Source organism: Monodelphis domestica, chromosome 6 (genome assembly GCF_027887165.1).
Source record: "Monodelphis domestica isolate mMonDom1 chromosome 6, mMonDom1.pri, whole genome shotgun sequence".
NCBI classification, from domain to species: Eukaryota; Metazoa; Chordata; class Mammalia; order Didelphimorphia; family Didelphidae; genus Monodelphis; species Monodelphis domestica.
Window position 1 is genome coordinate 210,049,927 of NC_077232.1, and position 19,877 is coordinate 210,069,803.

Here is a 19,877-nt window from a genome sequence, read left to right on the forward strand (position 1 = left end):
GAAAAGATGTCCATAAATTGCAAATATCATCCTCAACAGTAATTCTAAAGATTTAAAAATATGTAAACATATTTTAAATGAAGATGGCACTTCAACTCTGGCTAGCCTCCACCTTCTCTCACATCTGGACCTGGAGGGGGAGCCATAATACTCTTTGCTTCCCATTGGAAGCTCCAGACTATCCCTTTACCAAACTCTCCTTCATTTTGTAACTTTTACTCTTTTAAAATCCACACACTGTAAATTTTCCACACAAGCAAAATTACGGGAGCTGTAGTATATATGGACTCTCAGGTCATTTTCCCTTTTCTGAAAGAGTTCAGCACTGGACTTATCTTCCACTCCTCCTCAACTCCTGCCTGTATAATAGGGAACCTTAGCATCCGTGTAGATGCTCCCCAAGATTCTCTAGTCTTCCATTTCCTCTGCCTCCTTATCCCATGACCTATTCCACTCTACCTCGCTTACACATAGGCACGGTCATACACTGCATCTTGCTTGCTCATAAGTATTACCCTCTCCTAATTATAAAAACTGATGTTCCCCTATCATGCCATAACCTCCTACCATTTATTGTTCCATTTCTTCCTATGCCTCAATCCTCCATATTCTTCCCCCAGGTTAACATATGTCTGTCTGTAGTCTGCCATTCCTTCCGGCATGGAGGAAGGGCATTAATCCCTCCAGAGTGGGTCTTGGAGACTTCCTATCCTCAATAAATGGATAAATGGGCATGCTGGATTTTTTTAAAATCAGCATGTTAGCACTACCATGATCCAGCACAATTCCAAGGGACTTAGGACAATGAGCACTCCCCACCTCCAGAGAATGGAATGTTGGGAGTCAGAATACAGATGAAAGCAAACCATTTTTTACTTGTTAATTTTGGGCTTTGCTTTGAGGTTTTGGTTTTATATGCATATTCATTTACAAAAATGGACAATATGGAAATATATTTTACACAATAAGAAAAAATAAGAAAAAAGCAGTGTGTAAAAAATGCAAGTCAGTTCCTATTTGAAATGCCCTCGGCTGGAATTGATCATGATAGGAAATATACTTGCTGAAGTTAGGCTTCTAAGTCTGTGTGTCTGATATCATCTACAGCCTTCTCTATCAGTCTGCCCAATATACCTAGCTTAATCTGCAGGTTGATGACGTGGGTGAGATGAGGAGGCCCCTGTCTGTACTGATCTAGGACGTCACCCAACAATCCGTAGGTATCCAAGAATTTCTGGGCCTGGGCACATTCCTCTGAGTTCATCACTCAATGCTCGCCTTCCTTGCTATGAGTTGAGCTCAGCTATGGCTCCTGCCCCAGCTCCCAATCCAGGGGGGCAGGGATGGTGGTTTCACACATTGTCCACCAGATGGCTGTGGCAGGTGCTGTGTCCATGCCTAGGTCCCTGTCCAGTCCTGACACCAAACTAGTGTATCTTCAGGACTTTGCAAGCTGGGGTCCCATCACGGAACAAGTGAGGTCTCAAAGGGTTGATGGTAAATGACCCAAACAAGTGTAAAGTCTGGCATCAGCAGGCAGGGGGGAAAGGCTCAATGACTATACCAGGGTTGTGGTATCAATGTCTCCAAGTCTGGTGTCAGCAAGAGAGAAGAAACCCTTAATGGGGGCCCACTCCAGTGACATGAAGCTTAACACGAAGAAAGTGCTTTCGCTCCATAGCCATTTCTCTTCTTTTTCCTTCTTTTTGCCTTCAAGTTTTGAGCTTCTCTTTCCTCTGTTGACTTCTGATGATCTCCACTGGAAGAAGGTTTACCTAAGATGTAGTCATGGTGTGGAGTCTATATCTCACCTCTGGAGTTTAGAGTATACCTGACGTAGGGTAAAAGTAAGTCTAACCTATAAGTTTATAAGATATATATGTGTATATCCCAGCAAGTGTGAGCCTGATGAAAGAAAATGGACTCAGTGAAGTTCTAAGTCAATAGCAAGTTACTTCAGAGGAAGGTCAAGAATCAGGTAGCACAGGATGACCTTCCACATGGATAAAGGAGGTACAGAGGGGGTACAAGTGTGAATCACAGACATCATTCTTTTCTTTCTTTCTTTTGTTTTGTTTTCCTTTCTTCTGTGAGGTAGAAAAGCCGTCAAGACATAAAACAAATTGAGCAGCTTAAAATTTAGAGGGCAAGTCACAGCCTTTAATAAGGGCAATGATAAGATGACAAAAAGATCTCTGATCCTTGTGTAAGAATGCACCCTTTAATGTTTTTCTTTTTTGATATATTTTATTTTCCCTAATTATAAGTAAAAGCAATTTTTAATATTCATTTTCTAAAATTTTGAGTTCTAAATTCTCTCTTCCTCCCTTCCCCCTCACAAAGAAAACAAGCAATTTGATTTAAGTTATACTTATTTGATCATGCAAACCATATTTCCATATCAGTTGTATTGTAGAAGACTCAATTTTTTTAAAAAAAATCTTTAATTTTTAATAGCATTTCTTTGAGAAAATGTGATCCTTATAATACAGATTCCAGGAACACACTGAAACAAAAAACAGCATCTATTTATTCTACTCTTCCAAAGAGGTATTTCAATGTACCTAAGGGAAAAGGGGGCAGAGATCCTTTTAACAAGATGGCTTAGTGCATATTTTCTCATGGAAACAACATCAAGATTAAGGAGTCAATTTCTGACAAGGATTCAGCATCAAATAAATCTTAGCTATGGTCAACTTACTTAAATACTTCAATCCTGTTAAGTGAATAGATCAAAGGCTGAATGAAAGTGTGTATATGAAATTTTTGGATATGGAAATGAAAGGCAACAAAGTCAGGAGTTATGTGTATGCCTTTTAATACCTGAAGTTCTATAGAAATTAGAATTGGAACAAGTATTATCCCAGATTTCAGCCTGGAAGAAAAGGCACACTGTGACTAGTTCATTGTTATCTACTTAACTCAGAGAGGGAAACCTAACAGTTATTTTAATCAGGTATTAATAACAGTCTAATAATGGAAGAAGGCATTGTATTTAATTTGTACTTGAACATTTATAATCTTTTAAATCTTGCTCTCCATTGTATCCCTTTGCTTATAAATATTTGAATCATGTGTATTTTAAGAGATTTTTTTGTAGAAAAATTATTGACTTAGTAATGTTCTTTCTATTACCCACATTGAGAGAAAAACTTAGCCACATAGCCCATATAGCCATACATGGAAATTCCATTTTAATGGCTCAAAGGAAAGAGACTGTATAGACCTACAATCCTACCTAGTATGAGTGAGGAATTGAGGATGACACTAAAGTTACAACCTGGATGACTGGAAGGATGATGGGATATAAATATATAGATATAGAACTAGATGCTCAACAGTAACAGGGAAGTTTGGGAGAAACTAGGGTAGGGAGAGGGAGAAGATATTAATTTTATTTTAGACTCATGGGGTATATGATTCAAGTTGTCTAAAAGGCAGTTGGTTATATTGGACTGGAGCTGAAGAGATAGATTAAGGCTAGAAACCCCAAACCAAGCAGAAGTCATTCTTAAAGAGGTAATAACGTAACTACACGTAAAAGGCACTAAATTGGGCCTTCTGGATATAAGAACCAAAAAACTGAAAGCCTCTATCAAGGATAGTCTACAGTCTACTTACATTGAGGTAGGAGAGAACCCACTAAGGAGGAGATCAATGGAAGCCTCTCAGAGGCAATAGCAACTGAAATGAACCTTGAGAGATAGAGATGGGATAGCTAGGTGGCACAATGGATAGAGCACCAGGCCTAGAATCTGAAAGACCTGAGTTCAACTCTTGTTTTAGACACTAGCTATGTGACCATGAGCAAATCACTTAACCTTAACCTTTGCTTCAGTTTCCCCATCTATAAAACAAGTTAGTGAATCAAATGTCAAACCATTCCAGGGTCTTTGCCAAGAACACCCCAAAAGGGGTCAGGAACAGTCAAATATGACTGAAATGACTAAACAACAATCCATAAAAAGAACTACAAAAATGTTAAAAAGAAAGAGATGAAAATGAGAAGGAGTCTGTTCCAGGAATGAAGATTGCTTGTACAGAGAGGCAGGGAAAATGGCATCAGGTTTGAGAAATAGTCCAGTTTTGTTGGAATAGAGAATTTATGAAAGGGAAAAATAAATATGCAATAGACTCAAAAGTACAGCAATTGGGACTGCATGATGAGAGCTAAGATGGCAGGATGGAGGGTACTCTGCTTCCCTCATTCCTACACACACACACACACAAAATGAGAAAATAAATTGCTTCAAAACAAAGGAAAGCTGGAGGACTAAGTTTTACTGGGGTAAGAAGCAGCATTGACAGCACAGCATCTTGGAGAATGGACAGATCTTGGAGCAGCCCACCAGAGGCAACAAAGCTGCAGAATGAGAAAGAGCCCAGCCCAAGCCACTCCACACAGTTAAAGAAAACAAAGAAGGCAGGAACTCTACAAACTCTGGGAACTCTACAAACTCTCCCAGAGCAGTGGAGCTCTCAGGCCACAAGGGAGCAGAGGGAGAAATTTGAACTTTAAGACCCTATTCACTTACCTGGCAACAGAGCCCTAGTATGACAAGGGAGCAAAGGGGAAAGTGGAATCACAGTAGCCTATTTACTCCCATCCCCACAAGGCAGCAGAGACCTGAAGCTATAAGAGAACAGAGAGGAAGAATTGGAACCACACTAAAGTACTAACCCCCATGTGGCAGCAGAGCCCTGGCTACAGGAGAGCAAAGAGGGGGAACTAGAAATACAGTAATCAACTCACTCCCACATAGGAACAGAGTCTTGGGGCTACATGGGAGCAGAGAGAAGGAACTGGAACTTTGGGAACTTTCTCATTTCTACATGGCAGCAGAATGCCTGAGGTGGCAGACCAGGGAACCTGCCTAGCCCAGGCCACATGGCAGGGGCAGGGAAGCAGTAGAGAAGGGACCAAACCAGCCCACAAAATAACAGGGAAGCAGCTAACATGGAGTGCTGAATATAGCTGGACAAAACATCTCCCCAGAGCAAGCCAGTGGAGCCACCTCCTCAAAAAACACACATCAAAAGAACAAGGACAGGCAAGTACCAAGTATTTCAAGTACCCAGAGAAGAGAACTCTGCAAGCTGGGTGCAGTGTTCCCTTTACTCCAGGAACAGAGAAGAACCCCAACAAATAAATAATGTAATGAGGGAAAAAAACAACTGGAAAAATGAGCAACAAACAAACACACAGTACGCGCGCGCGCGCGCACACACACACACACACACACACATGTCCATACATACAAACCCCAACTTTAGAAAGTTTCTTTAGAAACAGGGAAAACCAAAACACAAATACCCAAATATAATAAAGCAGAATTATTAAATGCATACTTTTCAGTCTATAAAGCAACAAAAATTTGTTGTACTCAACAAAGGGCAGTGAGGAAAATACTAAAAATGAATTGGAAATTAAATACTCTTATCCTAAAAAACAAATGGGTCAAAGAACAAATCATAGAAATAATCAACAATTTCATTAAAGAAAATAACACTGAGGAGACAACATATCAAAATATATGGTATGCAGTCAAAGTGGTATTTAGGGGAATTTTATATCTATAAATGTTTATATCAGTAAAGAGCAGATCATTGAACTGGGAATACAACCAAAAAAAAAACGAAAAAAGAACAAATTTAAAATCCCAATTGAGACACCAAATTGGAAAATCTGAAGATCCAGGGAGAGATTAATAAAACTGAAAGTAAGAAAATAATTGAACTCTAAATAAGACAAGGAGTTGGTTTTATGAAAAAAAAAATAAATAAAATAGGTAAATCATTGGTTAACTTGATTTTTTTAAAAAAGAAGAAAGCCAAATTAACAATATCAAAAAAGAAAAAAGGTAAAATGTCATGAAGAAGAAATTAAAGCAATTATTGGTAGTTATTTTGCCCTACTACATACTAATAAATCTGACAATCTAAGTGAAATAATGAATATTTACAAAAACATAAACTATTCAGATTAACAAATGAGGAAATGGAATACTTAAACAACCCAATCACAGAAAAAGAAAATGAATAAGCCATCAAAGAACTCCCTACAAAAAAAAGTCACAGGGTCAGATGGATTCACAAGTGAATTCTACCAAATATTCAAAGACCAACTAACTAAAATACCACATGAACTACTTAGAAAAATGAGGGAAGAGAGAATCCTTCCAAACTCTTTTTATGACATAAATATGGTATCTCTACCTGAACCAGGAAGAGCTAAAACAGAAAAAGAAAACTATAGATCAATCTTTCTAATGAATAGTGATACAAAAATTTTAAATAAAATACTAATAAGGTGATTACAACATTATATCACAAGAATCAAACACCACAATTATGTGGGTTTTATACCAGGAATACAAGGAGGGTTCAATATTAAGAAAAGTATCAGCATAGTTGACTGTATCAGTAACAAAACCAATAGATACCACATGATTATTTCAATAGATGCAAAAAACTTTGACAAAATATAACACTCATTCCTTAAAAAAATATTTTAAAATGCTAGAATAAAGGGAACCTTCCTCAGAGTGATAAATGGCATCCATTTAAAAGTATTAGCAAGCATTATCTGTAACAGATAAAAACTAAAACCTACTGTTATTTAATATTGTATTAGAAATGTACACTATAACAATACGTGCAGAAAAAGAAACAGGAGAAATTAGAATAGGCAATAAAGAAGCAAAATTATCACTTTTTGTAGATGATATGATGGCACACCTCAAGAATCCTAAAGAATCAACCAAAAAATCTAGCAGAAATAACTAACAACTTCAGCAAAGTTGTAGGATACAAAATAAACACACATAAATCAGCATTTCTATTTACCACCAAAAAAAAAATCTAGTAGCAGGAAATAGAAAAGGAAATTCCATTCAAAATAACCCTAGACAATATAAATACGTGGTTGTATACCTAGCAAATGAATCCAGGAACACAATTACAAAACATTCCACACAAGTAAAGTCAGACCTAAACAACTGGAAAAACATTACTTGCTCATGGATAGTGAAATAAGTTAATTGTTTATGATAAAAGGTTTGGATCAGAGCTGAACCCAGTTTTAGCTGGTGACAAGCTGTAGGCCCAGATGGTAGGCCTCACTTCCAGTATGACAGTTTGAGACTTCTGCAAAAGCTACTACCTATCTTTCCTCTCTCTTATATTGGCCAAGCCAATATAGTGAAAATGACATCCTACCTAAATCTGTTCAGAGTCATACCAATAAAACTACCAAAAAATTATTTCATAGAACTAGAAAAAATAAAAACAAAGTTCATCTGGAAGAATAACAAAAAAAAACACGAAAATATCAAGGAAATTAATGGAAAAAATATGAAGGAGAGGGAGCTGACTGAATCAGACATTGAACTATACTATAAATATATAGTCATTAATATCCCTAGCAACTTAGTGTTCAACGAACCCAAAGATCCAAGCTTTTGGGGAAAGAACTCACTATCTGACAAAAAATGCTGGAAAAACTGGAAAGGAGTATGGAAGAGATTAGGCGTGGACCAACATCTCATACCACACACCAGGATAAAGTCAAAATGGACACTTGATCTAGAAATAAAGGGTGACACCATAAACAAATTAAGGGAGCATGGAAAAGTTTACCTGTCAGACCTAGGAATGTGAAGAGAATTTATGACCAAATAAGTTATAGAGATCATAACAAAAAATGAAATATACCATTTTAATTGCATTAAGTTTAAAGGGTTTTGGACAAATAAAAACAATGCAATCAAGATTAGAAGGGAAATGACGAATTTAGGGGGGAAATTTATAGCAAGTATCTCTGACAAAAGCCTCATGACTAAAAGGAAAATGATAAACCTAGTTAATTCCCTTTGATACTTGTTATAAAATAATTTATTTCTAGGGAGCAGAGAGAGAAGATTTCAGATGATTGATAGGTGTAGCCTTTTGGAAGAGGTTTGGTGTCATAGGGAAGTAAGGAATCTAGATCGTAAGAGGGCAGGATGTGAATTTACCATCTCTTTGCCTCACAAGATTGTTGTGAAGATCAAATGAGATAATCTATAAAGTGCTTTGCAAGCCTCACAGTGCTATATAAATGCTAGCTGTATCTTTAAAAATATCAAATGACATTTAAAAAGAAAAAAATAAACCCTAAGAAGTTATAAATTCCCACTTAGAAATGAATGCAGCAAAGATTTTAAAATAATTTATTAAAAGAAAAATTATAATTTCCTGGTAAGATTGTAATGAATAAAAATTGAGGGTTTGACTAAAATATATGAAAAGTATAAATAATATGGTGGTCACCAATTTAAAATATTATAGCTCAAGTCAAAATGACTTTCAATATTTTTTATTTACAAAATAGGTTGAGAGTGAAAGTTGAGAAATACAAAAAGAGGGTAGAGAAGTTATTTAGCCTATCACATTAAATATTGCTCTGGTGATCAACTTAGCCCAGCACGACTCGTTAACCCTCGACCAAAATTAATCTATCTCCAGAAGTCAGGAAAGGAAAGCCAGCTATTCACTCACCCAAGTTCCCTCCAAGAAGCAGTTAGAGCTGAAAACAACAACCTGTTGAGGACAACAGCTGAAGCTGACCTCTAGCCCCAGAAATTCAGGATTTTTTTCAGAGCCTTCTTGTCCCTTCCCCTCTTCACAGGGGCCTATCACAGCTTTCAAATTGTCTAGCACTGCCCAGGGGATGGGGGGGAGTGTCTTATAGGATCCACTTCTCATCCTCTGTAGGTGTAAACTCTTATCAAAAGGATTCAATTTCCTGACTGAGTTGTTACCCACTTTAGCAAATGACTTGTGAACACTCTTACTTAGTGTCAGGTGAGGTACTAAGTAGGGGTTCTTAAGTTAGTGTTAACCAAGTGTTAACTCAAAATAGACAAAAGAGAATAAAGAATTCCCTTTTACAAGATTGAGTATATAAGTTAACATTAAGTTCTAAAATATGCCGGTTTTTGCGAGGTGTGTGTGGGTGTGTTAATACTGTTACTTGACTCTTTCAATTTAGTTGATAGCTTTATCTTTGAGCCCAAGTAAAGATTCCTTTTAAAACACAAGTCCTTTTCTTACTTTTAAAGAGGTTTAATTCTGTCGGGGTAGCTTTCAACTGCCTATTTACTTAAAAGCCCTCCTTGGCGTGCTTAGCTACTTAGTGCTTGCTTTTTTTTTTTTATGGTAAGAATTTTTTTACCCTAAAATCAAGAAATAAACCATCTCTCTATGACATAATCCTGCCTAAGTCATACATACACATGTATTTACAGACCATGCCCCATAGGTCCATGGGATCTAGAGTATACAACACTCAATCAGTTCTAAAAAGGGGTTATTCCTAATGAGGTGTGTGTTCCCTGAGAGCTACAGAAAGGGAGGCATCAGAGAACCCAAGGGTGGCAGCCCCTCTAGAACAGCAATGAGAACAGCTCCCCCCATATCTAAGTTTGGGCAGAAAGGGCCCTTAGAGCTACAAATAGTGACTCACCAAAGGTCACACGGCTCATTGAGAGTCAAAACTGGATTAGAGCCAATGATTCCTATCATCTCCATTCTTTCTTTGGAGATGCCTTGGATCTGATGGGCTCCATTTCTAGATTGTCCAATGGGCAGTGCTGGGCTTTGAGGCAGAAAGATCCAGATTCCAGTCCTCCCTCAGACACTTTACTAGCCATGTGAACCATATTGAATCGCTTTATTTCTCTCAGCTTAAGTTTCCCTATTTGTGAAAGGAGGATAATCATGGCATCTAGCTGGGCACCTTCTGTATCTGCTTGAGTTTCCACAACTATAAAATGGGGTCCATAATAACACCTGCCTCCCAGGAATATTGTCATGAAGATCAAATGAGACAAAATTTGCGAAGTCCTTAGCACAGTTCCTGGCGCACAGTTGGCACTTAATAAATATTTGATTCCTTCCTTCCTAAAATGGCATCAGTCAGGGTAACCAACTAGACACAAGGTATGCTTTGTATTCTTTTATTCTGGCAACAGCCAAAGAGGTTAACAGTTAAGAAAAGTCAAATATTGTGTGAAACAAAGATAATAACTAATAGAAAATGTATTTTCTCAACACTGAATCTAGTATCATCATAATGACCAAACGCCATAGTTCCAAAGAGTTGAGAAAATGCACCCACTTTTTCTTTTCATTACAAAGATGGGGAACTAGGAGTGTGGAATGTTGCATGGACTGTAGGAGATGGTTGGTTATATTTTGATTATTTTTGCCAAACATTTTCCCTCTATTTCTTTTTTTTAATTTATTTTTGCAAAGAATGGATCGGGGGAAGGTGAAAGGGGAGGGATATACTTGGAAATGAATGAAATGTGGAGACAAAAGATATCAATAAAAATATTTAAAAAGAAAAGTTTCTTTTACTGATTTAAATGCACAAACAGATAACAAGTGGGCATAATTCCATCACTTGGTAAAGGTGATATCCTTTGAAAAATGGCTCTTTATACATTTGATGGCGCATAAGATCACTAAAGAACTGATTTCATATCTGCAGTATGGAAGGACTACTAGTCAAATATTGTTCTGTTTAATCATCAATGATCATATAATCACCATCAAATGAACTTCAAACATAAGGAATAACAATTTCTTTTATAGGTTTGATTACCATTCATGCAGGTATGATTCAGTAGTTGTTAACAAAATTAAATATAATCTTAATTCAAAACACTATTATTACAGATTATTACATATTATACACAGAAACCCTCTTTACATAACAAGTTGTAATCCGCCATCTACAATGAGAACATGTCCTGTAACATAAGGAGTTTCTAGAAGAAAAATAACAGCATGTGCCACGTCACTAGGCTCTCCAAATCTCCCAAGAGGAATATTTTTCTTTAACTGTTCTTCTTTCATATCTTTAGTCATATCTGTGTGGATAAATCCTTAAAAGAAAAAAAGTTTGGGTTATTTAGTTGAACTATGTCTTCTAAGAATGAATTCAAACTGTACTCAATGAAAACTAAACAGTTCCATATTAGATTAGCTCAGGAAACCCAGAGATTTACATGATACTTAAGTAGCCAAGCCTATGTCTTCATGACACCAGCAGACTCAGACATGACAAAGATTTGTCAGGCCAGCTTGATGCAATTCTTTCTGGGTCATATAGGAAAAGATAAATCTTCTGGTCATGACTGGTTGTATTGCTGTTTGTCTCAAAATGGAGGGTTAAAAGTTAATAATGAATTCACAAAACTGTCTGCAAAAAAGCATGTTCTGAACTGAGGCATCAACTAAGACATTAATTATGACCTTAAGCATTACAAAATCTAATCTGAACAGAAGTGTATACTATGAAAAAGAAGATTCTGGAAAATAAAGTTGTCTTACTTTAAATGAATTTTAAATAGTTATTCCAAATACATGTTTATACCTTAAAAAAAATAGAAAATCAGAAAGCAAAAAAGACCATGTAAAAGTAGAATGGGACATTAGATATAGCAAAGAATGTTTAGCATCTACACTAAATAGTTCTTACCTGAAATGACCATTTTTTAAAAAAGCAAACTTAATATTTTAGGTTCAAAATGCTAGTATTTCCTATACTCAAAATGAGAAAAGAATAGTATCCAGATACACCTTAAGAATCCATAACTGGGACTCTACACAAACAAAGGTCACAATCCCACTACAACTTAATAAATGGATCTTCCTGAATTGCTGTGGCTAAAAATTTCACAAGTTGTTAGCCAATCTTTGGGTGATTGGCATCTCTCCTCTTAAGTAGGCTGATTACTGAGCTGACAAGTCACAAATGGTCACTGGCTAGACTGGTACTCCATGCTTTCAAGCTTAGTCAGCCCTGCCAGAATCTGTCTGGGGTAAGACTGGTGGAAAGGTAGAACAGCAGAAAATAGATATAAATATAGACTATGTGGTAAATACAGCAAAGGACTTAAGGGGTAGTGGCTACTTAAAGGGAAAGTCTGCATTTCATAAACTGCCTTGGAATGAGATGCAGTCATCAATCACAATGGATGGACAGTACTGACTAAAAAAGTGGACAAGAACTACGCTTAGTCCCACACCTGCAAAGACTTGTTATACATTCCTGGATCATTCTTTAACTTCTTTTTCATTTGTAAATATATACTACCTTCTTAAGGAGTCCCTTTTTTTAGGATTTAATTACATGTTACTATTTTTGTAAACATGCTGAAAATATTTACATAAATGGTACAATTCACAATAATCCAATGATCTTTATTTAGGAAACTAGCAAGTCTCCTTTATTGCCAAATCTTTTGTCATACATAGTAAAAAATATTTAACTTCATTCCCTTTCATTTCTTCTCACAGCAGTAAAACCAGGCAATTTGGTATTTGTGAAAGAACCTACTCTGTGCAAAGTGTCAGGTGCCAGCCTACTAGATCTATAGCCCAAGAAGACCAAAAAGAAAAATCAAAAACACAAAAAACACTGGAGGGGGTGGCGATGGAGGAGGACTTCTTTGTACAAAAAATATTTAAGGCAGCATTTTTTGTGGTGGCAAATAATTAGAAATTGAGGGGATGTCATCAATTGGGAAATGGCCGAATAAGCTGTTGCATACAATTGCAATGGAATACTACTGATGAGCAGGATGGTTTCAGAAAAAACTGGGAAGACATATGAATTGATACAAAATGAAGTGGGCAGAACCAGGAGAACATTGTACACATTAACAGCAATACTGTAATAATCACTGTGAAAGATTTAGCTCTTCCAATCAAAGACAAATCCAAAGGACCCATGATGGAAAAAGCCAGCTACCTCCAAAGAGAGAACTAATAAATTCTAATTGCAGATTGAAGCATATTTTTTAAACTTTCTTAATTTTTCTTGGGGTTCTTCTGTCTTGATTTCTTTGCAACATGGCTAATATGGACATTTTTTGTATTACTTCATATGTGTGGTAGAGGCATGGAGAGAGAGAGGACTTGTAAGCCAAGATGCAAGAACCAAGGCTGGGGACCTGCCTGTCAATCAAGAAGAAGGTTCCAAATGCAATGTTCCCAGGAGTTAGCCGTTGAGCTGACCAGGGAGAGAGGACTTGGAGTCACTCACTCTGGAGGTTGAACCTGGCTGAAAGACCCTTGTGGGGCTGACTTGGTTTGGGGGCTTGGGGGGTTTGGTTTGGGGGATCAAGGGGAAAGCTTTGCTCTCTCTGAGATTTTACTGACCAAGAGTTGGAGAAAAGCCAGGCTGAAGAAGAGACTTTTCTCTGTGAAGGAGAAAGAAGATTCAAACAGTTGTTCTCCATCTCTCTAACTTTCCATCTCTAATTGTCTCTCTGTCACAACTTGTGACAAGACTGATTATTTCCATAACCCTCCCAAATTCTCCTCAAATTTTAGATTAGGGACACCCTCATTCCTCTTACTTCAGCTTCTCATCCTGTTATCCCAATAAAACCCTTACCTGAGAAAGCAAGTAGAGTATCTTTATAGTTCACTCAGGACGGAGGGAAGAAGTCAAAGGCTTCAAGAAGAACTGGGAGGTGGGGGCGAAGGGGATCAGGGAAGAGAGGGTGAAGGAGAGAGGGAGTGAAAGGGAGGAGGAGATTAGGAGAAATATTGATCCACTAGGCAAACCCCAGAGCATTCCCAGAGCAGTTCCCTTGTGTGGCAGCATCCTGTACTAGCATCCCTCAGCATTTCTCATTCCTACTTCCATTACAACCAAGCAGTTTCAGGTTCCCTTATCAGCTCTCTCTAGTCACAAGCCTTCTCTATTTCACATGCATACTTGATATCAAATTGTCTGCCTTCTCAAAGAAGGGAGGTGAGGGAGGAAAAGAGAAAATTTGGAACCCCAAATTTTTTAAATGATTGTTGATTTTTTACATATAATTGGAAAATATTTAACAAAATGAATTAAAATGTAAAAAGTACTCTTACTCTGCAAGGTGCCCTCAAGGGGCTTATAGTCTAAAAAGTAGACAATAGAAGGAAAAGTCTCATTGCAACTTTCATTCTTAATAGTACTCTTTGGGAGAAGTGTCAAATTTATGGCTCACAAAACTCTGCAGCACACCAGAACCAGAATACAATGTAATTGATAAATGCTGAAGGAAATAAATATAATACACCATAACAAAGATAATGTTAATTTGTGGTTTTCTAAATCAATAAGCTGCTACAAGGATCTCTTTCTACTAGTTTGATACCACTCTTCTCCGGCATTAATGTAAGTGTCATACATCCATACTACTGGCTCAGCAGTACATTTTTATATTTGGCAGAAAACTTTGTTTTTAAATAACACACTAAGATTTGGGCCCATGACCAGTAATAATAATGCAATAATAATGGAATGCCATTCTAGTTGATATGCCTACCAACTCAGATGTCAAACAGCTGTTCCTTTTGCCCATTCTCAAGTGGAAATGTCCAGGAAATGTTAAGAAAGAAACAAAATATTCCTTGAAGTTTATACAAAATAAAAGGAAAAAATCCTTTCCAGAAACCAAATTTCATTTTTGTCCAGATCAAAATTCTGCCATGTCCAAAGTTATTCTAAACATACAGAGAAGGCTGGTCTACCGTGCTATCTTTTCTCAGGGTGCACCAAACTAATGCAAGGGAGCATTTGCCAAAAACTGTTCTCTTTCAAGTAAAAAACACAAAAATTCCCCACCTTTACAAAGTGGCAGGAAACTAAGGTAACCTTATGGAAATAAAAATGTTAGTATGGGAATGATGTTTTTTAGAAATCAATTAATAAAGGAATACTTGCCAAAACAAAGTACAAGATGTCTCCAATGTTAAATATTCCCCAGCCAGTAAGATTTACCAAGTAAGAAATTTACGATTGTTTTAAAAGTTACCTCAAGTTTAAAAAAACAAAACAAAACATGGAAATTCTTAGCAAGTAATTATTCTCTGTGCAGTCAACTCTATGATTCAGAGGATGAGAACACACTTGGTAGATCAGAGATATCCTCTGCTCTCCTCCCTAAGTGCTTTCTGGTCATTTTACTGATAACTGCTACTTAGGTTAGCAAGTAATTAGGAAATGTATAGGTAATATATTCTTTTTAGAGATGTTCATTTCTAATTTAATCCAACTGTTCCAGGTTTCTTGAAACTTTCTATATATAATTAAACTGGTTTCCCAAACTCCCAACATTATCAAATCTCCAAACTAGCTAATCCCCTAGTGCAATGATGTCAAACCTTTTAGAGACCAACCACCCAAATTGCAACCCTCATGCTGCATATGAGCCACTCCTTACCCCAGACAGGGGAGGGAGGAAGTGCTCCCATTGGGCTGCTGGGCAAAGAGGTGGGTGATGGGAGGAATGTCCTCAGGCATGGTGGAAAGGGGGTGGGGCATAGCCCACTCTGGGACACATGCCATAGGTTTGCCAACATGGGCCTAGTGGAAGAACCTGCATGTTTTATACTGAACATCTTGGTACTCTGCAATAGCAGCATTATAAAATGTGCAATAAATATTAGGGAATGGCCTCTAGAGAATCCACGACCATCCTGAGATCGTATCAGCTGTTGTTGGAGTAGCAGAAAAAAGCATATAATATATTTATAAATGTAGTTGATTTTTAGTTAATAATAGTTAACATGTATATAGATTTCCCCAAAATATCATAAAATAATAATATAATTCATCCATAATAACCAATTGTACATAATCATTCACTTGTTCAAAGTGTAATAAATTACTTAGGGCAAATTTTCTTTAGGACACAAAAATCTCCCAGGTTAGAATAATGCAATGAAGGCAGTACCAAGATGATGGCAATGAATGAGCTCACTTCATAAAAACTAATGGTCCTGACCTATATATATTACTTACTAAATTGTACAGATTTGGACTGACCCAATAGAATCATACAAAAAAATTAGAGAATTCTTCACCATAAAAAAGACCATAGGCTATAAACAGGATATGTTGAATATTCTCATATAATCTAATAAGTTTAACAATCAAAATGCTATCTTAAGTATCAGTTTCACTATATAACCTTCAATCATTAAGGAATCCCAAAGGAAGAACAGTACAAGTCCATTAATTTATATCAATCTAATGAATGGGTAAAAATAATAGCTGTCCCATACACCAAATATACTCAATATCATCTGTCTGTAGTAGTCAAGAACAAAATATTTTTACTAAATGACACTATTACACTGAAATATTCACTTCCATTAAAAGTTTAAATACTATTCCTTGCCAAACTTTTTATATTTTTCTAATAAGCAATAAAAAGGACTTTTAAAAACCTTTATATTCATCTTTACAGAAGAACAATTCAACATTTTAAAAGGAAAGCATTGGTAGGAAAAAGATCTAATAAAAAAATCAAATGTTGAAAATCTGGAAAACTGGACAAAAAAGTGGACAAAATCAGTAAGACAAAAGAACATATATTATCATCCTACTAAAATAAAGGAAATACGAAAGATCTTTCATTTGTCCTAGAAAAAGTAGACTATTCTTACACAATTTTAAAAAATTAGAATGAATAAAAGAAAAGGCACAAGGTGTCTTTCTTATAATTACCATTTGTGTGTGTGGTTTTTAAACTTATACTGACCTGGTGCAATGACATTCACTCGAATTTTCTTTCTGGCTACCTCTTTAGCAAGAGAACGGGAAAAACCAACTAATCCTCCTTTGCTAGCACTGTAGACACATTGGCCAGAATTTCCTTTTAAACCGACAACACTTCCTACACAGACAGAAAGAAAATATAAACAATTAAATATTTCTTAAAGCATTTGATTTTCTTTTTTTAATTATTTATTTATTTGTTTAGATTATTTTTCCATGGGTGCATGATTCATCACTTTTTCCTCCCCTTTTCCCTACCCCCCCCCCAGTTGATAAGTAATTCCCCTGGGTTATACATGTATCACTATTCAAAACCTATTTCCATGTTATTCATGACATCAAAACTCCAATCATATCCCCATCAACTCATGACCAAGCAGTTGTTTTTCTTCTGTGTTTCTACTCCCACAGTTCTTTCTCTGGATGCGGATAGCATTCTTTCTCATAAGTCCCTCAGAATTGTCCTGGATCACTGTATTGCTGCTAGTAGAGAAGTCCATTACATTCGATTGTGCCATAATGTATCAGTCTCTGTGTACAATGTTCTCCTGGTTCTTCTCCTTTCACTCTGCATCAATTCCTGGAGGTCGATCCAGTTCACACAGAATTCCTCCATTTCATTATTCCTTTTAGCACAATAGTATTCCATCACCAATAGATACCACAATTTGTTCAGTCATTCCCCAATCTATGAACACCCCTCAATTTCCAATTTTTGCCACCACAAAGAGCACAGCTATGAATATTTTTGTACAAGTCTTTTTCCTTATTATCTCTTTGAGGGTACAAACCCAGCAGTGGTATGGCTGGATCAAAGGGCAGTCTTTTAAAGTCCTTTGTGCATAGTTCCAAATCGCCCTCTAGAAAGGCTGGGCCAATTCATAATTCCACCCGCAGTGTATTAGTGTCCCAATTTTGCCACTCCTCTCCAACATTGATCACTTTTCTTTACTATCATATTGGCAATCTGCTACGTTTAAGGTGGTACCTCGGAGTTGTTTTTAATTTGCATTTCTCTAATCAGGTAGGATTTAGAACATTTTTTCATGTGCTTATTGATAGTTTTGATCTCATCCTGTGAAAACTGCCTATTCATGTCCCTTGACCATTTGTCAATTGGGGAATGGATTGATTTTTTTATAAATTTGATTTAGTTCCTTACATATTTGGGAAATTAAACTTTTGTCAGAGTTTTGTTATAAATATTTTTCCCACTTTGTTGCTTTCCTTCTGATTTTGGTTGCATTGGTTTTGTTTGTACAAAATCTTTTTAATTTGATTTAATCAAAATCATTCATTTTATACTTTGTAATATTCCTTATATCTTGCTTGGTCTTAAATTCTTTCCTTTCCCACTGATTTGACAGGTATACTATTCTATGTTCACCTAATTTATTTATGATTTCACTTTCTATATTTAAGTCATTTACCCATTTTGAATTTATCTTGGTATGGGGTGTGAGATATTGATCTAGACCTGATTTTTCCCATACTGTTTTCCAATTGTCCCAGCAATTTTTGTCAAATAGTGAGTTCTTGTCCCAAAAGCTGGGCTCTTTGGATTTATCATACAATACTAGGTCATTTACCCCTAGCCTATTCCATTGACTTTTCTCTTCCATTGACTTTTCATTAGAGGCGAGATCACCCTTTTCATGTTTGATACTGTTAGTCTGATTCTCTTTTTTTATTAGGTTAACCAGTACTTAAACTATTTTGTTTTTTCAAAGTACCAGCTCCCAGTCTTATTTATTAGTTCAATAGTTCTTTTACTTTCAATTTGATTAATTTTTCCTTTAATTTTTAGCATTTCTAATTTAGTTTTTATCTGGGGATTTTTAATTTGTTTTTGTTTTTTTCAAAATTTTTATGTTGCAAGCCCAATTCATTGATCTCCACATTCTCATTTTGTTGGTACAGGCACTCAGTGATATTAAATTTTCCCCAAAGGGGTACTGTGGCTGTATCCCATAGATTTTGATGAGATGTCTCTTCATTGTCCTTCTTTTTAATGAAGTCCATAATTGTTTCTGTTTTGACCCACCAGTTTTGAAGAATTTGATTATTTAGTTTCCAATTAATTTTAAATTTGCCTTTCCAAGGACACTTGCTAATAATAATTTTTATCATATTATTACCTTAAAAAGTGGCATTTATTATTTCTGCTTTTCTGCATTTGTTTGCAATATTTCTATGCCCTAGTGCATGGTCGATCTTTGTATATGTACCATTAACTGCAAAGAAAAAGGTATGTTCCTTTTTATCCCTGTTCAGTTTTCTCCAGATATCTATTAACTCTAATTTTTCTACCATTTAATTCATTTCCCTTACTTCTTTCTTATTTATTTTTGGTTCAATTTATCTAGTTCTGAAAGGGAAGGTTGAGATCCCCTACTTATATGGTCTTACTACCTATTTCCTCATTAAGCTCCTTTAATTTCTCCTTTAGATGATAAACCATTTGGTACATAAATGTTTAGTAATAATATTACTTCACTGTTTATAGTACTCTTTAGCAAGATGTAATTTCCTTCCTTATCTCTTTTAATCAGATCAATTTCTACTTTGGCTTTGTCTGGTATCATGGTTGCTACTCTTGCTTTTTTAATTTTAGATGATATATAATAAATTCTGCTCCAGCCTTTTACCTTGAATCTGTGTGTGTCACCCTGCTTCAAATGTGTTTCTTGTAAACAACATATAGTAGGATTCTGGTTTTTAATCCACTCTGCTATCAGCTTCCATTTAATGGGTGAGTTCATGACATTCACATTCAGCATTATGATTACTACCTGTGTATTGCCCTTCATCCTATTATCCTCTTTAGATCTTGTTCTATTCCCTTTCTCTATGTTCCTCCTCACCAGTATTTTGCTTTTTGTCACCATCCCTACTTTCTCCTCCCTCCAATTACCTGCCTCTTCCTTAGTCTTATTTGTAATATTAGGGTTGTTTGGGGATGGGATTAGATGTTAAAATGTAGGGCCAATATCAGAAGAATAAACTTTGGAAAGGCTATCTGTTGACTGACAGGTTCAGTCCAGGCAAAACCTGGACTGAAGTAAAAATACAGTCCTAGTTATAAATGATGGATTTATTATTCTACAGTCTTCTTGGATTCAAACTACTCTGAAATGCCTAGCTATCTAAAGACCCAGACCCTAATGTAAATAGACCTTTACTAACCAAAACCAACCCCCTTTGGGGTTATATTAGAGGTAGTGGATTTGGCAGTTAGACAGGATAGGGCCCAGAAAGAAGTCTTAGATCC

At 36.2% G+C, this 19,877-nt stretch overlaps 1 protein-coding gene across 2 annotated transcripts in view; it reads right to left on the reverse strand.

Moving 5' to 3' along the window:
* Positions 1-10,377: 10,377 nt before the first annotated feature.
* CBR4 (carbonyl reductase 4) overlaps positions 10,378-19,877 on the reverse strand; it is a 30,499-nt gene continuing 20,999 nt past the window's right edge. Inside the window, exons 4-6 of one of the 2 annotated variants that reach the window (XM_007496137.3) lie at positions 16,590-16,724; positions 13,451-13,522; positions 10,795-10,931 (exon numbers count right to left, since the gene is read on the reverse strand). In XM_007496137.3, coding sequence (XP_007496199.1) covers positions 13,485-13,522; positions 16,590-16,724 — 173 coding nt within the window. In that variant the 3' untranslated portion in view covers positions 10,795-10,931; positions 13,451-13,484. Of the gene's footprint in view, positions 10,932-13,450; positions 13,523-16,589; positions 16,725-19,877 lie in introns of both variants that reach the window. The other variant, XM_001365640.4, reaches the window with a different exon arrangement.